Genomic DNA, 19364 nt, shown 5'->3' with positions numbered 1-19364 from the left:
ATCGATTATTTGGTTAATCGATTAAATGCCTTTCCTCAGGTGCTCAGAGTTTTTAAAGTCTGCTCCTCGTTCAAGAGACTGCAGCAGGACACAGCGTGCGAGGCCCTGACCAAATGCAAAAACCCCCTCCACCCCCCCAACTCCATGCAGTTCCGCCTCCCGTTCCCAACTCTGTGTAACACCGTCCCTCCCGTCTCCAACTCTGTGTAACATCACCCTCCCCCGCTCCCCAACTCCATGCACACCGCGCCCCCGCCCCCTAACCTCATGCAACACCACCACCCCCCGCCCCTAACACTGCCTCCTCTCCAGGCCAGCTGGACTAGACACCAACAGGACGACTGCTGCTGCCTTTGTGGGGTAAGTCTCCAAATAGCGCACGCGCGCGCACACACACGCGCAGCCACAGCCACATACACAACCTTTTACTGCAACCTTTTGACAGGTTCCACCTTTGCCCTGTACAGGACAATGTTGAAGAGATTATGTGGGGAAGAGCGGTTCAGGGTACACCCTGTATAGAACTCCAGGGAAAGTGTGGGGATAGGGCGGGCAGTCAGTCATTTGGCGATGGTGACTGTTTAATCACTGTAAACAAAAGACGCGATCACTGTTGGAAACATGTTTTTGATGTAATGTTACCATTAGGACCTGGAGATCTCCTTTGGATAATCCGATTTTCGGATAATTGGTATTTGGATAATTGAGATTCCTCTGTATTCCCCTGACGTTTACCCAATTGACTACAGAAGTTCAAGAAAGCAGCTCATAACTATCTTCTCAAGGGCAAATGATTACGGGGCATTAAGACACAAGAGTGGAAATTAAGTTGAATAATAATGTAATGAAAACAGCAGATGGATTTTGAACTGTTTTGATTTTAGTCCTTCTGGGAAAGAGTCTACAGAGTTAACTAAATTCCAAATTTCTCAACGTCAAAAATATAACCTGAATCAATTTAACAGGACTGTTCTCTGATGTTTCTGTTAAAATGCATCTGAAATATTCGATTCTGAAGTATTTAACATCTGTGTGTGCAGGACAGTTATGCACACTATATCATAGGGCTCATGAGCTGCAGCACCAAGTCTGAATGCAATACTGTTGGAGATGAGGATTATCAGAGCCAAGAAAAAAAGCTTTACCAACAGCATACAAGTGCAGTATCAATTTCATTTAGTCAGCATCGAAATAAATGGTGCTAATGTCTCCTTAATGTTACTGGGCCCGTAATCTTGTGGCCTAAGTTAATACTCTGAAGACATGAAATTCAAATATCACCAAGGCTGAAGGTGGAATTTAAATTCATATAATAAACAAAATCTCGAATTGAAAGTGAAGTCTCAGTTTCATGGTCACTATTACTGTCATCAATCATAATAAAAATACATCTGGTTCAATGGCAATCACCCATATTTACCTGGTTTACTCCTCTTGTGACTTGTAACCCACAGCAATGTGGAGGACGCTTAACCACCCTTTTAGATGGCCTATCAAGCCACTCGTTTAAAAACAATTAGTGATGTGCGATAAATGTGACAGAGTTTGTTAAAGAATATATTTTTGAAAAGTATAAACAAGGGTGGCACGGTGGCAGAGGGTGGCACGGTGGCACAGTGGTTAGCACAGCTGCCTCACAGCACCAAAGACCCGGGTTCAATTCCCGCCTTGGGCGACTGTGTGGAGTTTGCACGTTCTCCCCGTGTCTGCGTGGGTTTCCTCCGGGTGCTCCGGTTTCCTCCCACAGTCCAAAGATGTGCAGGTCAGGTGAACTGGCCATGCTAAATTGCCCGTAGTGTTAGGTAAGGTGTAAATGTAGGGGTATGGGTGGGTTGTGCTTCAGTGGGGCGGTGTGGACTTGTTGGGCTGAAGGGCCTGTTTCCACACTGTAAGTAATCTAATCTAATCTAACCTAATCTAATCTAAAGTGTAAACAATATGCATGAATGTTGGTTGCTGATTTTCTACAATACACATCTTGCTAGTTATTTGCTTTAGGCCCATTTCCCACTTGCTGAAGTAATAAAACTTTAAATTCAATTTTACCTCCATTTCATAGATGGGGGCTCCTAGAATATCTTTTAACGCATGCCGATCAATCACAATTGGCATTTCAGGAGGCAATGCAAGGTCAGTTGTATCAGTGATGGATTCTGACTTGGTCACCTCATGGACAACCTCTTTTCCTGTAATAAAAGTGGAAAATTAGTACTTCTATAAAAGTATACCTTTACTATCTTGCTATAAATATCCTCTCAGAGAAGTAGACACATGCCTAGAACAAGGGCTGCAAATGGTTGCAAAAGTCACTTGTTCCTGAGAAAACAGAGGAATGACACAAAATAGCAGAGTTGATTTCAAGGTTCTTTTCCTTGTAACTTGGAGGTCTTGATGCAAGAGTTGGATTGCAGAAGAGGTATCTCTATCTGTAGCAGACCAGGAAGCCATTCAAACAAACTGAGTAGGAGATACAGCAGATAGACAAGAAGGTCAGTGCAGGAGTATAGCCCTTTGACATAGCATTGTCAAATTCAAGTACTTTACATGAATGGGCAAGGCTAGTGAACGCATATTTTAAATGTCACAATCCACCAACTGCAACAATAACTTCAAACACTGTTCAGCACATCACACTATCTTTCATGAACCAACAATTTTCATCAATGTTCATATCTCACATTCATAGCTTCACTTCACCCTCAAACAGTTAGTATTGTTGGAAGCCTCACACCCACATTCACAGCTTACACACACAACTACAAAGACAGGTGCATTGTTCAAACACATTACACCATACCCATTGACTGATGTTTTTCCTTGCAGGACAAGTAACACATAATGGTAGCATGGTTGTTTGGCTTCATTTTGATGAAAGAGACAATGGCTTCCCAATTTGGCATTGCTATGACTGAGGTTGGGAGGTGGGCTTCCCATACCCACTTTGCCTTACTACAACCATATTCTTGTGCCCTTCTCCTTTCAGCTATCCAAGAACTGCTACCTTGTTCATGCGGTGGTACAATATAATAAAGTGCCATTAGAACAAGACAGACAATGATAAAACACTGTAACTCAATCTGACATTCATAGCCACCACCTCAGATAGTGTACTGCCACTGTGCATACTTTAGAGTGAGTAGTGTAGAGGTGGGATCTGCATGTGTTGAGTCACGGGGCATTATGTGACCTGCAGCTAGAGAAAGGGTAAATGGTAATGTAGTTGCCAAGTTTTCTGGACAACAAGGTTGCAAAGGTACTCTGCTGCAGAGAACATAAATCAGGGCACTGATGGGACAGTCAACAGATAAAGCTCCATGGATATGCACAATTATTTCCTTGGTGCATTGACAGAGCTACAAAGAAACATAAGAAATAGGAGAGCAGCCATGGTCCATCCAGCCTCTGGGGCCTCCTCCACCATCCAGTACAATCATGAATGATCTTTCAACTTCAACACAATGCCCCCGTATCCCTTAACTCCCCGAGAAACCAAATAAACTCTCTCACTCCATGGCAGAACATCCACACTGTCTGGGATAGACAATACCATAGATTCACATTTAGACTGAAAACATTTTTCACCACCATCCTAAAATAGTGGCTTCTTATTCTTATTTTAAATTCTAAGGCACAGGAAACAGCTTCTTACTGTCTACTCTGTTGAACCTTATCACAATGTTGTACTTTTCAATAACACCAGCTTTCGTCTAAACTTCAGACAGCAAATTGATCTTTCACAGTCCTTTCATTCTAGTAACCAAAGTAGTGAATCTTTGTTGCCTTCAATGCATGTCTATTAATTAAATATGGAAACCTAAACTGCACACAGTACTTTAGATATGGCCTCACCAAAGTCCTAAATACAACATAGTATGACTTCCTTATTGTTGTACTCCAATTTGCTTACAATAAATTGCACCTTGCTATCTGCCTTTGTTTGCTTGATGTACCTATCTACTGACTTTACATCTCTTCTGTGAGTACGCAAAAGGCTCTACAGTTTCACACCTCTTTACAAATTCTGCTTTTCTATTTTTACTTCCCAAGTGAATAACCTCTTACTATCTGACATTGTTATCTTGTCTTTAAGATATTTGCATCTCTTTTCAGCATCTCCACGTCCTCCAAATAGCTTACATTCTTACCTAGCTTTGTACCACCAGCAAATGTTACTCTCAGTTCCTTTAACAAAGTCATTAATCTGGATTGTAAATAACTGAAGAATGAAATAGAAGAGTTAGTGTTTTTTGACGATCTAACAGGTAGGTAAAGGAGCTATAATATACTTGGATTGCCATAAACCATTCAAACCATTAAAAATGCTGATATGCAGTGTAAAAGCTTCACAGAGTTGGGGTTAATTTATCAACATAAATGGAGGATTGGTTAAGAAACAGGCAGCAGAGAGTAGGAATAAGTGAAGTATTTTCATATTAGTAAACTGCAACCAGTGAAATGCCAGAAGGATCAGTCTCTGGCCCTTAGTTATTTACTTAGTAAAAATAGAAAAGCAGAAGGGCCACTGGACTCAAAACATTATCGTTGCTTTCTCTCTACAGATGCTGCCAAACCTGTTGACTTTCTCCATCAATTTCTGTTTTTGTATCACACACATCATTTCAATAGGTTAATATGGTGCACTTGCTGATTTCTTCTCCTGTCTCGGAACTCACTACATAAATTTACATCACTGAATTTCTTCTTGATTTCATAAGGTCCAGTAAACCTTGCTTTTAATGGTTCCCAGAGACAGGCCACAACATTAACACTTTGCCCCCTTCCACAAAAATTCTAAATTTAGCCTCTGTCTGCTCTAGTTTTCATTGTTTATTGAGCGTCCTTCAATTATTTCTGAGCCAACTCACATACATTGGTTAGTTTCTCTTGGAAATTTAGGACATAAATTGAACACTTTGCTTTGGTTAATTAACTTTTATTTAATTAATTTAAATAGTTCTCTTACTTGATGTCAATATATTTGTTCGAATGGACTAAATCCTAAATTCTCTAGAATTTAGAAGGTTAAACTGTGATCTAATCGAGGTCTTCAGGATATTAACAGGAAAAGACAGGGTAAAAAACTATTTCCGCAGGTTGAAGATTGAGAACCATGGGGCATAGTCTAAGAATTAGGGCCAGGCCATTCAGGAGAGCTGTTAGTACTATGTGTAGACAAGGAAGAAACTATGGTCTCATTCGATGTAACGGCACTATTCACCTCCATCGACAAAACACTAGCCAAAGAAACAATAGCCAACCTGCTGGACAGACATAACAGACAACAGGACGTTGAACCTATCAACAAAGACGGCATACTTAAACTACTGGACTTGTGCCTCACAACACACTTCACATTCAATAACCAAATATATGAACAAATCAACGGAACACCCATGGGCTCACTGATCTCTGGACTCATAGCAGAAGCAGTAATGCAAAGGTTAGAACAAACAGTCTTACCACAACTTCAACCCAAACTCTGGGTCAGATACGTGGATAACACCTTTTGTAATAATTAAAAACACAGAAATAGAGAACACACACCAGATCATCAACACCACACTCACAGGAATCCGATTCACTAGAGAGGAAGAAAAGGACAACCAACTCCCATTCCTAGACGTGATGGTACAGAGAACACCGAACGGAGAATTCACCACAAAGGTTTACAGGAAAGCCACACACACAGACCAAGTCCTAAACCATGAAAGCAACCACCCCAACATACACAAACGAAGTTGCATCAGGACACTATTCAAAAGGGCCACAACACACTGCAGCACACCAGAACTACAAAAAGAGGAAGAGGAACACCTATACAAAGTATTCGCCAAAAACGGATACCCTCGCAATTTCATCAACAGATGCCTAAGGGAGAGACAATGGAACGAGGACATGCCGCAACCCAAAGGACTAGCCACACTACCATACATCAGGAGCATTTCTGAACTGACAGCCAGAATACTGCGACCACTAGGACTCATAACAGCACACAAACCAACAGCCACGCTCAGACAACAACTCACCAGAACGAAGGACCCGATACCCAACATGAGCAAAACTAATGTAGTGTACAAAATCCCATGCAAGGACTGCACAAAACACTACATCGGACAAACAGGAAGACAGTTAACGATCCGTAGACACGAACACCAACTAGCCACGAAACGACACGACCAGCTATCCTTAGTAGCCACACACACAGATGACAAGCAACATGAATTCGACTGGGACAACACTACTATTATAGGGCAAGCCAAACAGAGAACAGCCAGGGAATTCCTAGAGGCATGGCATTCATCCACAGACTCTATCAACAAACACATCGACCTGGACCCAATATACCGGCCACTACAGTGGACAGCTTGAACTGACAACCGGAAGCGGCAGAGACAGGCCACTATAAATGCCGGAGGAAACAGCACAGAAGCGCTTCACAGGAGGCTCCCAAGCACTGATGATGTCACCTAGACAGGGGACGAAACATTTGCAAGACAAATTCCCAGCTCGGCGAACAGAACCACAACAAAATAGAATAAAACATATTATCTTTAACAAGGAGTTTTAAATGCACAACGAAAGTATTATTCAATTAATCTGAAATCATTCCTTCATAAATTAAAAAGAAAATCAGCTTTTGCAAAGGGCCCAAAACACATCCTTTCTATAGTACCCTAAAGTACCCCTTATACAGTACTCACATCAATTACTATCTCTAACATCTCACTAAGTTTCAATCACGTGACTTTAACTTATGGACTGGAGTCGCAGATAGTGTCTTCCTGGAGCTAAAATGAAACACTAGACATTAACACATTCAGCTTTATGTAACTCCTGCAGGGTTTTTACCCTAATACGTCTGGCCCCAGACTAACATTAACTCTTTTCTCCAAGGTAATCTAGTTTCACAATATCGATCCTTTCTCAGGAGTGGTGGTCTATGCAACTATCTTCATCCATGAATTCACAGGACTACTCAAAGTAAAACTAAAAAGAAAACATTTCTCTTTCTCAGCTATGACCTTTAGTTTAACAACCCTCTCCTAACCTTCCAAACTAGATGATAGGTTTGTTTGGTCATAAATTTCTACCAAAACACTCAAAAATCCATTAATTCCAAAGGTGCATCAGAGTTAAAAGAAGCCATCATGTTCACAGACATACTTAAAGGTTAATTATTAACTTCAGACATAGAAAAATCCATGTCTTTCATTGACCCAGAATCCAAGATCCAAAACTTGTAACGAGAAATATACACCAGTAAGTTATGCACACTCAGAAAGGAGAGTTCACATCCAGAGTGAGACATAGTCCAAGCGAGTATATAGTTCAGGGACATTGGGAATAGAAGAAGTCAATCTTCCTTGTCTTTCTACATTTTAAATTCCAGCAGTCTAGTTAAAAGATTATTAAAGTAGCTGACTCAGCTGACTGAGGGACATTTACCATTTAATCACCTGAAAGCAGATACCAAGTCGTGGGCATCATGGATGTGACTGCAAGGAGATCAGAGCTGGGAAATAAATGGATACACATCCTATTGAAAGAGAAGGTGGGGTTACCTTGTTAGTAAAAAAAAATGAAATGAAATGAATATCAAGAAATGATATGGGCTTAGAAGACATCAAACCTATGTGGGAAAAGTTAAGAAACCGGATAGCGAAAAACCTTGTGATAGGAGTTCAGTACAGACCTCCTTGCAGTAAGCAGGAAGAGGGGAAAGAAATAAGATAGAAAAAGCCTGTAGGAAGGCTCTATAATCATAGGGGACTTTAATATGTGGTTGTCTGGGAAGATCTGTTTGATAGTGAATCCCAAGAAAAGAAATTTGTGGACGATATGGTTTCTTGGAACAGCAAGTGATAGAGCCCACCACGGAATAGGCAATTCTGGATTCAGTGAGCTGTAATGAGGCAGGCTTTTTCAGGATGGCAGTCAGTGGCTAGTGGAGTTCAACACGGGTCAGTGTCAAAACCACAACTATTCACTACACATTAACATTCTGGATGAAGACATTGTTGCCAAGTGTGCAGGTGGAGAGCAAGGTACTGTTAAGGAGGTGGGGAGGCTGCAGATGGATTTGGACAGATTCAGCCAGTGGGCAAAGAAATGGCAAATGGATTACAATGTGGGAAAGTGTGAGATTATGCATTTGGTAGGAAGAATATACGCATAGACTATTTTCTAAATGGGGAAAGGCTTTAGAAATCTGAAGCACAAAGGGACTTGGCAGTTCCTAGTTGAGAATTATCTTAAAATTAACAAGCAGGTGCAGGTAGCAGTTAGGAGGCAAATCCAATGTTAGCATTCATTGAGGGCTAGAATACAAGAGCAGGGATGTACTGCTGAAGCTGTATGAGGCTCTGGTCAATTCAGACTGCATTTGGAATATTGTGAGCAGTATTGATCTCGGAGGGGGTCCAGTGGAAGTTTACAAGAATAGTCCTGGGGATGAAGGGTTTGTCAAAGGACAAGTGAAGGACTCTGGGTTTGTACTCATTAGAGTTTAGAAGGATGAAGGGGGATCTAACTGAAACTTGCAGAATACTGAAAGGCCTGGATAGAGTGGACATAGTGAAGATGTTTCCACTAGTAGGACGAGAACCCGAATGGACAGCCTCAGAGTGAAGGGATGATCCTCTAGAACTGAGTGAAAGAATTTCTTCAGTCAGAGGATAATGAATCTGTAAAACCCATTACCACAGAAGGCTGTGGAGGCCAAGTCACTGAATGTCTTTAAGACAAAAATAGGTAGGTTCTTGAGGGATCAAAGATTATGGGGAGAAGTCAGGAGAATAAGATTGAGAAATATATTAGTCATGATTGAATGTCAGTGCAGACTCAATGGCCTAATTCTGCATCTAACCTTATGGTCTTGTGTAAATCACAATCTGCATCATGAGCTAACTTGTCTGCAATTCCCTATTTTCTCTCTCCCTCCCTCTCTTGAATACTAGTTTTACATTTGTTAACTTCTAATCAGCTGGAACCATTCTGAAATCTAGGCAGCTTTGGAAAATCAATATTGCATCTATTATCTCCAACAATGTACTTTAGAATACCAGAATTCAGACCTTTAGGTCTTAAACTTGCATTGGCTTTTAGTACCTTAAGTTTCTCCAAATCCTTTTCACTGATATTAATTAACTCAAGTTCCTCAATCTTCTTAGTTGTACTCTTTGGTTGTACTCTAATAATGACATGCACTTTGTATACATCAACTGTGAAAATGAACAAGACATCTGTGCAACATCTCTGGCATTTTCTCATTTCCCCTTCTTCTGTCCATACCTCCATGGGATGAATGTTTACTTTAGCTACTATTATTACATACTTGTAAACAGCACTAATAATCAAGCTTTATATTCCTAATTACCATATATACTCGATTAATAATCGATCTCATGTAAAACCTGACCCCCTATTTTGGGCCAAATAACCTGGAAGTTTCTATATATCTCGTGTAGAAGTCGACCCTAGTTCTTCACAGTTAACAGACAAAGTTTATGAGTCAGTGTGCCGGCTGTCACGTCCCGCTCCAGCTTTCCAGTCTGCCGATTGTTCCGCTTCGCTCCCAGTCTTCTCGTCCACTGGCTGTTGTGTTTTCAGAATTGCCATATTTTGGTTTTTTTTATTCGTTTAGAGATTAATTGGTCTTCTAATGATAGGGTATGGATTTTGACGGGCATGAATTTCAGCCCCTTGAAAGTAATATCCATGGAATAATTGACCTCATAAATTTAATCTTAACAAGTAGTCAAAAAAATTTGACTATAACTAGAGAATGTACGGTAGTTGACTCATTTACCTTTTTCTTCTTTGGTTGCCTTTTGTTGGTTTCTAAAAAAATTCCAAATCCTCAGAAATACTACAATGCTTTGCAACATTATAACCACTAAGTCACAAGTGAATCCTTCTTGTCAAGTGTTTGTTTTCACAATGTAATTTCTAAAAGAACATGCTTCAGTGCTTACCTGTAAAATATTGCTGCAGGAGAGAAGCATTTTCTAAACTCCTCCTCTTAAGTAAATAGTTTCACAGATAGACACTTAGAGTCATAGAGATGTACAGCATGGAAACAGACCCCAGGGAAAAGACTTTGTCTATTTATCCTATCCATGCCCCTCATAATTTTGTAAACCTCTATAAGGTCACCCCTCAGCCTCCAATGCTCCAGGGAAAACAGCCCCAGCCTGTTCAGCCTCTCCCTGTAGCTCAGATCCTCCAACTCTGGCAACATCATTGTAAATCTTTTCTGAACCTTTTCAAGTTTCACAACATCTTTCCTTTAGGAAGGAGACCAGAATTGCATGCAATATTCCAATAGTGGCCTAACCAATGTCCTGTACAGCTGCAACATGACCTCCCAACTCCTGTACTCAATACTCTGACCAATAAAGGAAAGCATACCAAACGCCTTCTTCACTATCCTATCTACCTGCGACTCCACTTTCAAGGAGCTATGAACCTGCACTCTAAGGTCTCTTTATTCAGCAGCACTCCCTAGGACCTTACCATTAAGTGTATAAGTCCTGCTAAGATGTACTTTCCCAAAATGCAGCACCTCGCTTTTATCTGAATTAAACTCCATCTGCCACGTCTCAGCCCATTGCCCATCTGGTCCAGATCCTGTTGTAAGCGGAGGTAACCCTCTTCACTGACCACTACACCTCCAATTTTGGTGTCATCTGCAAACTGTCTAACTGTACCTCTTATGCTTGCATCCAAATCATTTATATAAATGACGAAAAGTAGAGGGCCCAGCACCGATCCTTGTGGCACTCCACTGGTCACAGGCCTCCAGTCTGAAAAACAACCCTCACCACCACCCTCTGTCTTCTACCTTTGAGCCAGTTCCGTATCCAAATGGATAGTTCTCCCTGTATTCCATGAGATCTAACCTTGCTAATCAGTCTCCCATGGGAAACCTTGTCGAACACCTTACTGAAGTCCATATAGATCACATCTACTGCTCTGCCCTCATCAATCTTCTGTGTTACTTCTTCAAAAAACTTGATCAAGTTTGTGAGACGTGATTTGCCACGCACAAAGCCATGTTGACTTATTCTGCACTTACATAAATATTCTCTCTAAATTGAATTACTAATGAGTATTCACTTGGTACACAATGCATAGCAGGATGTGATTAAATAAAAGTTTGTATATTGCAAATTGTTGTCATTGAAAACACAGAATTCTTCAAGACCACTTTTAGAAGGCTGAAAGGTGGTCAGGTTTATTTACATAATAGCTCTCCTTCAGCCACTCTCAGGATACTTTTGGGTAAGTGATAGCTGTAAAGAATTTATGAAAACAAAAATGATGAATGGGATTAAAAAAAAGCTTTTCCCAATACATTATATCAAGTATCTAAGGTTTTACTGGGAGGGTGTAATTAGATAAAATCTCAAGTTCTAAGACTAACAGGTCTTCTCCACAGATTGCTGAGGTTCTCGCCAGCTCTGAAATGTATCAATCAGAATCACAAGGACAACACCATCATCTGATGGTCTAGATCTTGCAGTCCTGATGGTATTGAAAACAGAACTATTTGCCGCTATTGACAGCTGCAACTGCATCACAACTTCTAGTAACCACTTTCCTTGAATCTGGGAAGTCGCAGTTTGTCTGAATGGGTTCCAGAGCGTCCATGCTCATGGACCTACTGGACTCAAATTACAATGAATACTAGTGCTGACTGCATTGCAGTGGTAACTGATTTATAGTGGCTTTGTTCTTTGCTCTGGGAACCTTTAATATCTTTTCCATTCACTTTTCCTCTCCTATTGTCAACAGCATAAAACCATCACTCTCCACCCTCTTTCAGTTCTGAAGCTGAGAATTTGGACTCAGAATATTAACTGTGTTTTTCTCTCCACACATGCTGCCAAACCGGCTGAGTTTCTACAGCATAATCTGTTTTTTGAACATAGAACAGTATAGCAGAACAGCAGGCCCTCCATGTCTGTGCTGACCATGATGCCATTCTAACCTAATCCCATTTTATTTCAGACATCCAGTATCTGGAGCATTTTGCTTTTATTTGAGAGGTCCTGAGATGGTCTAGTCTATGAGCTGGGTTCCTGTCATGTGCACAAAATGCCTGTGCAGAAGCATTCCAATGGTGAGTGCTGGTATGCCCTACTATGCAACACTGAAGTTCATTAGTGTATTGGACATGTGCCGCAATCTGGAGAAGTTAACAGCTGCTGGCATCTGTGGGCATGAAGTACTTCTGGTGGCTATTCAGAAACATTAATGCCAGGTATCTAATGATTATCCAGAGGAGCAAGTAGTGTGCTGGAGTTGCAAATTAACTCCTCCAACTTTCACACTGAGAATTTTGATTAGATTAGATTAGATTAGATTTCCTACAGTGTGGAAACAGGCCCCTTCGGCCCAACCAGTCCACACTGACCCTCCGAAGAGTAACCCATGCAGACCCATTTCCCTCTGACTAATGCACCTAACACAATGGACAATTTAGCATGGCCAATTCACTTGACCTGCACATCTTTGTGACTGTGGGAGGAAACCGGAGCACCCAGAGGAAACTCCACATAGACAATCGCCTGAGGCTGCAATCAAACCTGGGACCCTAGTGCTGTGAGGCAGCAGTACTAACCACTGAGCCACCGTGCCACCCGATGTCTTGTTTCTATCCAGTGCAATGTAGAATAGGAAAATGAATATTAATGATATAAGATTAAGTAATAAGGGTGACAATGAATGATAATAGACTCTCATCACCCAATGAGAATTTTGCCTTGAAGTCCAGAACTTAGTTGGAAAACACAACTTGCTGGTCTCGATATTGAGAAAGGCCTCACTCAATTTCTCTCACAATTCTTCCAAATTTCATGCCTTAGTCCAGATTGCTCAAGGTCTGGGAAGATTCCACCCAATATATCTGAAGTACTATCTGTATTGGAACGTAATCATTTCACTTGCACACAATTCAAATGGATAGCAAATCATCGATGAAAATAAATTTGAGTTTCAAAGGAAATTGTATTAAATATTTCCTCCAGATAGCTATTATTTTCCAACCTTCTAAAGCTCTGATGTTAAATCAATTTCAATCATGGCTAATCCATCCAGAAAGGATGCCTTCTGTTTTAGACTTCTCAATTGATCTCTTTCTGAATTTCACTTCTATCAATAGTACTCAATAGCATTATTTTCATGAAGGTCAATAATTATATTCAACAGTGACATATCAACAACTTCATTGTATTTAAGACTTTAAAGACCGCATTGTAGAAATACAACAGTAATAACAGTTATGTTTCCTAAATAAGAGTATATCCAAAAAGGCTCCAACATACATTTGACATAATTGATCATATCTGTATACCCAGAGGAGGCTAATTAATTCATTTACAAATAAACATACTAAACTATGCACAGAAGACAAGAAAGAACTTGAAGTAATAATAAACCAAAACTCAATCACTTACATCAATTCAATTTCAATGCCTACATAGTAGGCCTTGGAGGCTGAAAAATTTTCAGCCCTGTTTAATGTCCTAATAAAAATGTATCTTTATTACATATTTATATTTTAATTTCATTTCCTGAAAATTAAGAAATGCCCAACATTCTTTTCTCACTAGTACATAGTATTACCTGAAAATAATTTTTATTACTATTTTCACATCAATTAATGGTCAACTTTCAAAAGTTAAATACATGAAAAATGAAACAGCTGTCTTTTGAATGAAGCCAAATATTGAATTACAGATAATCAACACAACATCTAAAAGTGCTTAAGCTGTGTGCACCTGCCTCTACATGTCTAAACCAATTCCTAATACTATACTGGTTGACTTGCCCTTGGTCACAGAAACTCTTGACAGGGGAAAATCCTAAAAGACCAGTGGCCACAACAACCATCATCTCTCCTGAATGTCTGGCCAGAATTTTTAGACAATGCTCCCTAGTTCTCGTATCCCCAAACAGAGGAAATAATTTATCTACACTGTCTTTTTCTGTTAATATCTTGAAGACTTGGATCAGACACCTCTAGATCATTTCAATTCTAGAGAAACACAGAACATTACAGCACAGTACAGGCCCTTTGGCCATCCTAGCCAATCTGAAGCCCATCCAACCTACACTATTCCATTATCATTCATATGTTTATCCACTGACCATTTAAATGCCCTTAAAGTTAGCAAGTATACTACTGTCGCAGGCAGGGCATTCCACACCCTTACTACTCTGAGTAAAGAATCTACATCTGTCCTATATTGATCACCCCTCAATTTAAAGTTTTGTCCCCTACAATAGCCTACTGTGGGGAACCTTAACAAACACTTTACTGAAATCCATATATGCCACATCAACCACTCTAACCTCATCCACCTGTTTGGTTACCTTCTCAAAGAACTCAATAAGGTTTGTGAGGTATGACCTATCCATCACAAACCGTGTTGACTATTGCTAATCAAATTATTCCTTTCTAAATTATTATAAATCCTATTTGTATAATCCTTTCCAAAATTTTACCCACAACTGAAGTAAGGCTCAGTGGTCTATAATTACCAGGGTTGCCTCTACTCCCCTTCTTGAACAAGGGGACAACATTTGCTATCCTCCAGTCTTCTGACAATATTCCTGTAGATAATGATGACAGAAAGATCAAAGCCAAAGGCTCAATAACCTCCTCCCTAGCTTCCCAGAGAATCCTGGGATAAATCCCACCCAGCCCAGGAGACCTATCTATTTTGACACTTTCCAGAATTGCTAACACCTCATCCTTATGAACCTCAATCCCATCTAATCTAATAGCTTGTATCTCAGTGTTCTCCTCGAAAACACTGTCTTTTTCCTGTGGGAATACTGACGAAAAATATTCAGTTAGTGCCTCCTATCTCCTTGGACTCCATGCACAACTTCCCAATACTGTCCTTGACTGGCCCTAATCTTACTCTACTCTAATCATTCTTTTATTCTTGACATATCTATAGAAAGCTTTCGGGTTTTCCCTGATCTGACCAGCCAAAGACTTCTCGTGTCCCCTCCTGGCTCTTCTTAGCTCTCTCTTTATGTCCTTCCTGGCTAACTCTTAAGCACCCTGAGCCTTCATGTCTCATCTTCACATAAGCCTCTTTCTTCCTCTTGACAAGAGATTCAACTTCTTTAGTAAACCACTACCCCCCCCCCCCCCCCCCCCCACCGACCCCGACATGTATATACTTATCAAGTAGTAGCTGTTCCTTGAACAAGCTCCACATTTCAATTGTGCCCATTCCCTGCAGTTTCCTTCCCCATCCTATATCTTGCTTAATTGCATCGTAATTTCCTTTCCCCCAGCAATAACTCTTGCCCTGCAGTATATAACTATCCCTTTTCCATCACTAAAGTAAACATAACTGAATTGTGGTCACTATCACCAAAGTACTCACCTCCCTCCAAATTGAACACCTGGCCAGGTTCATTACCCAGTACCAAATCCAATGTGGCCTCGCCTCTTGTTGGCCTGTCTACACACTGTGTCAGGAAACTATAGCACTTCCAGTCAATATTTGGAAAGTTAAAGTGCCCCATAACAACTACCCTGTTACTTTCGCTCCTATTCAGAATCATCTTTGCAATCCTTTTCTCTACATCTCTGGAACTTTTCAGAGGCCTAGATAAAAATCCCAACAAGGTGACCTCTCCTTTCCTGTTTCTAACCTCAGTCCATATTACCTCAGTAGATGAGTCCTCATCAAACGTCCTTTCTGTCACTTTCCCTGTTTTACTGAAACATCTAAACCCCAGAACCTGCAACAACCATTCCTGTCTCTGCTCTTTCCACCTCCCAGAAATGGCCACAACATCGAAGTCCTGGGTACCAACCCATGCTGCGAGTTCACCTACCTTCTTCTGAAAGCTTGTGGCATTGAGGTAGACAAACTTCAAACCATCTTCCTGCCTGCTGGTACACTTTTGCGACCTTGAAACCTATTTATGACCTCACTACTCTTAACCTCTTGTACACTGGAGCTTTAATTCAGGTTCCAATCCCCTGCTGAGTTAGTTTAAACCCTCCCGAAGAACATTTGCAAACTTTCCCTCCAGGATATTGATACCCCTCTGGTTCAAGTGAAGACCATCCCGTTTGTAGAGGTCCCACCTCCCCCAGAATGAGCCTCAATTATCCAGATATCTGAATCCCTCCCTCCTGCACCATCTCTGTAGCCACATGTTCAACTGCTCTCTCTCCCTATTCCTCACCTCGCTAGCACGTGGGACAGGTAACAAACCAAAGAAAACAATTCTGTTTGTTCTAGCTCTAAGCTTCCATCAGAATTCCTTGAATTTCTGCCTTACATCCCCATCCCTTTTCCTACCTATGTCATTGGTGCCTATGTGGGGCTGCTGCCCCTTCCCCTTAAGGATCCCGAAAATACGATCAGAGACATCAGGGACCCTGGCAGCTGGGAGGCAACACACCAGCAGTGAGTCTTTCTCATTCCCACAGAATCTCCTATCTGTCCCCCTAACTATGGAGTCCCCACTGACTAATGCTCTACTCTACCCACCCTCCGTTCCCTCCGAGCAACAGGGATATACTCTGTGCCAGAGACCTGTACTCCATGGCTTACCCTGGTAAAGTGTCTCCCTCAACAGTATCCAAAATGGTAGACTGGTTTTTGAGGGGAACGGCCACAGGGGACCCCTGCACTGTCTGCCTGTTCCCTTTCTGTCCCCTGATTGTAACCTATGTACCTTTTTCCTGACTACCTCCCTGTAACTCCTTCCAATTACTCTCTCAGCCTCCTGAATGATCTGAAGTTCATCCAGCTTCAGTTCCACTTCCCTAACGCAGTTTCCAAGGAGCTGGAGTTGCATGCACTTCCCGCAGATGAAGTCAGGCATATTCTCTTTTCATAACCTACCCCTGAAGTCCAGGTATCATTCTTGTGAAACTACATTGTTCTCCCTCCAAGGCCAATATATCCTTCCTAAGGTGCAGTGCACAGACCTGCTCACAGTACTCCTCGTGTGGTCTAACAAGAATTTTGTATAACTGCATGATAACTTCTGCATTCTTATACTCCAGTTCTCTGGATATAAAGGCCAGCATTCCATTAGATTTCTTAATTATTTTCTACATATGCAAGGGTTGTGCTAGGATAGTCAAATATATTTTTAGCAACAAAGATACTTAGAAAAATAAAGCCAAGATTACATCAGTATTAAACACATATTAAATAAAGATCAAAACGCTATCATTTCAGCAGTGTTTGCCGACACTGACAATCACTGACGTCAAGTGTAAATGCATCACTGTACGTTCGCAGAGAAGTGCATACTTTTCTGAACTGAACTTCAGTGGTGGGGAGAGGGACACCGGATGTGGGATGAGAGGGCATCCACAGAGTGAGACGAGGAATGGGCCCAGAAACTGGGGGCTATTGGGGGTGACAAAAAGAGCCCAGGACATGGTAGGGGATATTGCAGTAGGGGCCAGAACCCTTTCCTGGATCCTGATCCTTCCCCACTTCCCCTACCCTATCCCCAGCCGTCAGCCTCCCAGGCACTCCCTTATCCCCATGTCCCCTGAAATCTGTGCACATGCAATTTAAAATAACATGCATTCAATGTCAGAAAATACAGCTATGATTAAATAAAAACTCTAAGTTAAAACACTTCGCACCATACTTCACAAGAAATTTTACCTATACATCATAATCACGTATTCTGTCTACTTTACAGTTCGACATAAACATAAAAAAAGGAGCAAGAACTGGGCTTTCAGCCTCTTGAGCCTGCTCCAGCATTCAAAACAATTGTAGGTGAGCTTCTACTTCTTAGCTCTACTTGCCCACCCATTTCCTGTGATTCTCGGTGATCAAATATGTCTCAAATATATTTTATCATGGAGAAACCGCAGCCTTCAGGGGCTGAGAACCCAAAGGACTCTCATACCTTAGAGTTAAAAAAAAGTGTAATCTCAGTTCTTTACTGGCAACATATGAGTACAAGTCTCAGGATAAGGAGCCGATCATTTAGAACTAACATGTGGGTAAATGTCTTCATTCAAAGGGCTTTGAATCTTCAACATTTCTCTCTGACAGAGGTGGGTGCTTAATCATTTAACATACATAATATTAAGACAGACAGATGTTTGGTCTCTCAGAGAGTTAAGTGATATGGAGAACAGATGGGAAAGTGGAGTTGAGGCCAAAGGTCAGCTGTGATTGTATTAAACGGTGACGCAAGCATAAGGAACCTTATGGTCCACTCCTGCACCTATTCCTTGTGTTCTTATGTATGTCCAAGACACAATGTTTATCAACATTTAAAAGTTTAATAAGTTTTAAATGGGATGCTATCACACTGGCCACCTCATATCCATCCCGACTTTAGTTCAAATAATAAGAATTAAATATCAGTTAGGCCATCCAATGTGATGATAACATTATATTGCCCATTTTTCACTACCACGCAAAATGTATTTGAACATGAATATTTCTCTTGCAACTAAAGATTTGAAATAACACATTCTTTGAGGATGCACTTAAATTGTTAAAATATCCATTTCAAAATAGTCCTTTTAAAAGCATTTTGATGTCTTTAAATGGCAAATTGATTTCAAAATTCAACATGTAACCCCAAAAGTGTATGCAAACAGTCTTCCAGTCTTTACTTCTTCACCAAATACCAAAAAGTATAAAAACAGACCAAATGAAGAAAATTTTATCATAAGTAACAAATCATATTTTGCTGACTTTTTGATTTATAGCTCTCAAAATGTATCAACAGTTAAAACCTTTAGCCATTGCTGTGGTGTAATGTGGTATTATTATATTCACTTTCTGAATATTTGTTTTCAAGAAACAGCAGTGCAGCTCATTGAGAATTAGTAATTATAGTGACAGGTTTTATATATCATGAAAAACAGAAAAGCTGAGGCCCTTTTCTCTAGAAAAGACTTCGAGATTGCGAAAGTGTGGTATGATAGGCAAAGAGAAAATGTTTGCATTTGTCAGGGATATTAGAACTATGGGACATAAATCATTAATAAATCAAAGAAGAAAAACAGGAGAAACTTTTTTTAAGTCAGAAAGTGAGTAGAATGCTGAACCGGCTCCCCAAAAAAGTTCTTTAGGCACTCCTTTTTCGATCCTAGCAAACCCCACCATAATTTTTTAAAAAAGATTCAGTGTAAACAACTTCAGGATGATATGAATTTCCTGATATTAATACTCTTTCAGCTTTGGTAACATTTTGCCAATCAACTTTTACATGAAGAATAGAAGGCATTGGATGTAGGTTTGCTCGCTGAGGTGAAAGGTTCATTTCCAGATGTTTCATTACCCACTCGCCTGAGGCCTACTGAAGATGTTACCTAGTAGGGTAACAAAACG

At 40.6% G+C, this 19364-nt stretch overlaps 1 protein-coding gene across 1 annotated transcript in view; it reads right to left on the bottom strand.

Moving 5' to 3' along the window:
- The window catches only part of lonp2 (lon peptidase 2, peroxisomal), a 110710-nt gene that overhangs the window by 15302 nt on the left and 76044 nt on the right, over positions 1-19364 (bottom strand). The window contains exon 12 of the mRNA XM_072596247.1: positions 2047-2186. Within this exon, the coding sequence (XP_072452348.1) occupies positions 2047-2186 (140 nt within the window). The remainder of the gene's footprint in view (positions 1-2046; positions 2187-19364) is intronic.

This window comes from Chiloscyllium punctatum, chromosome 26 (assembly GCF_047496795.1).
Source record: "Chiloscyllium punctatum isolate Juve2018m chromosome 26, sChiPun1.3, whole genome shotgun sequence".
In the NCBI taxonomy this organism is placed as follows: domain Eukaryota; kingdom Metazoa; phylum Chordata; class Chondrichthyes; order Orectolobiformes; family Hemiscylliidae; genus Chiloscyllium; species Chiloscyllium punctatum.
The sequence above is the reverse complement of the archived record's forward strand: the minus strand, read 5'-3'. Positions and strand labels throughout refer to the sequence as shown.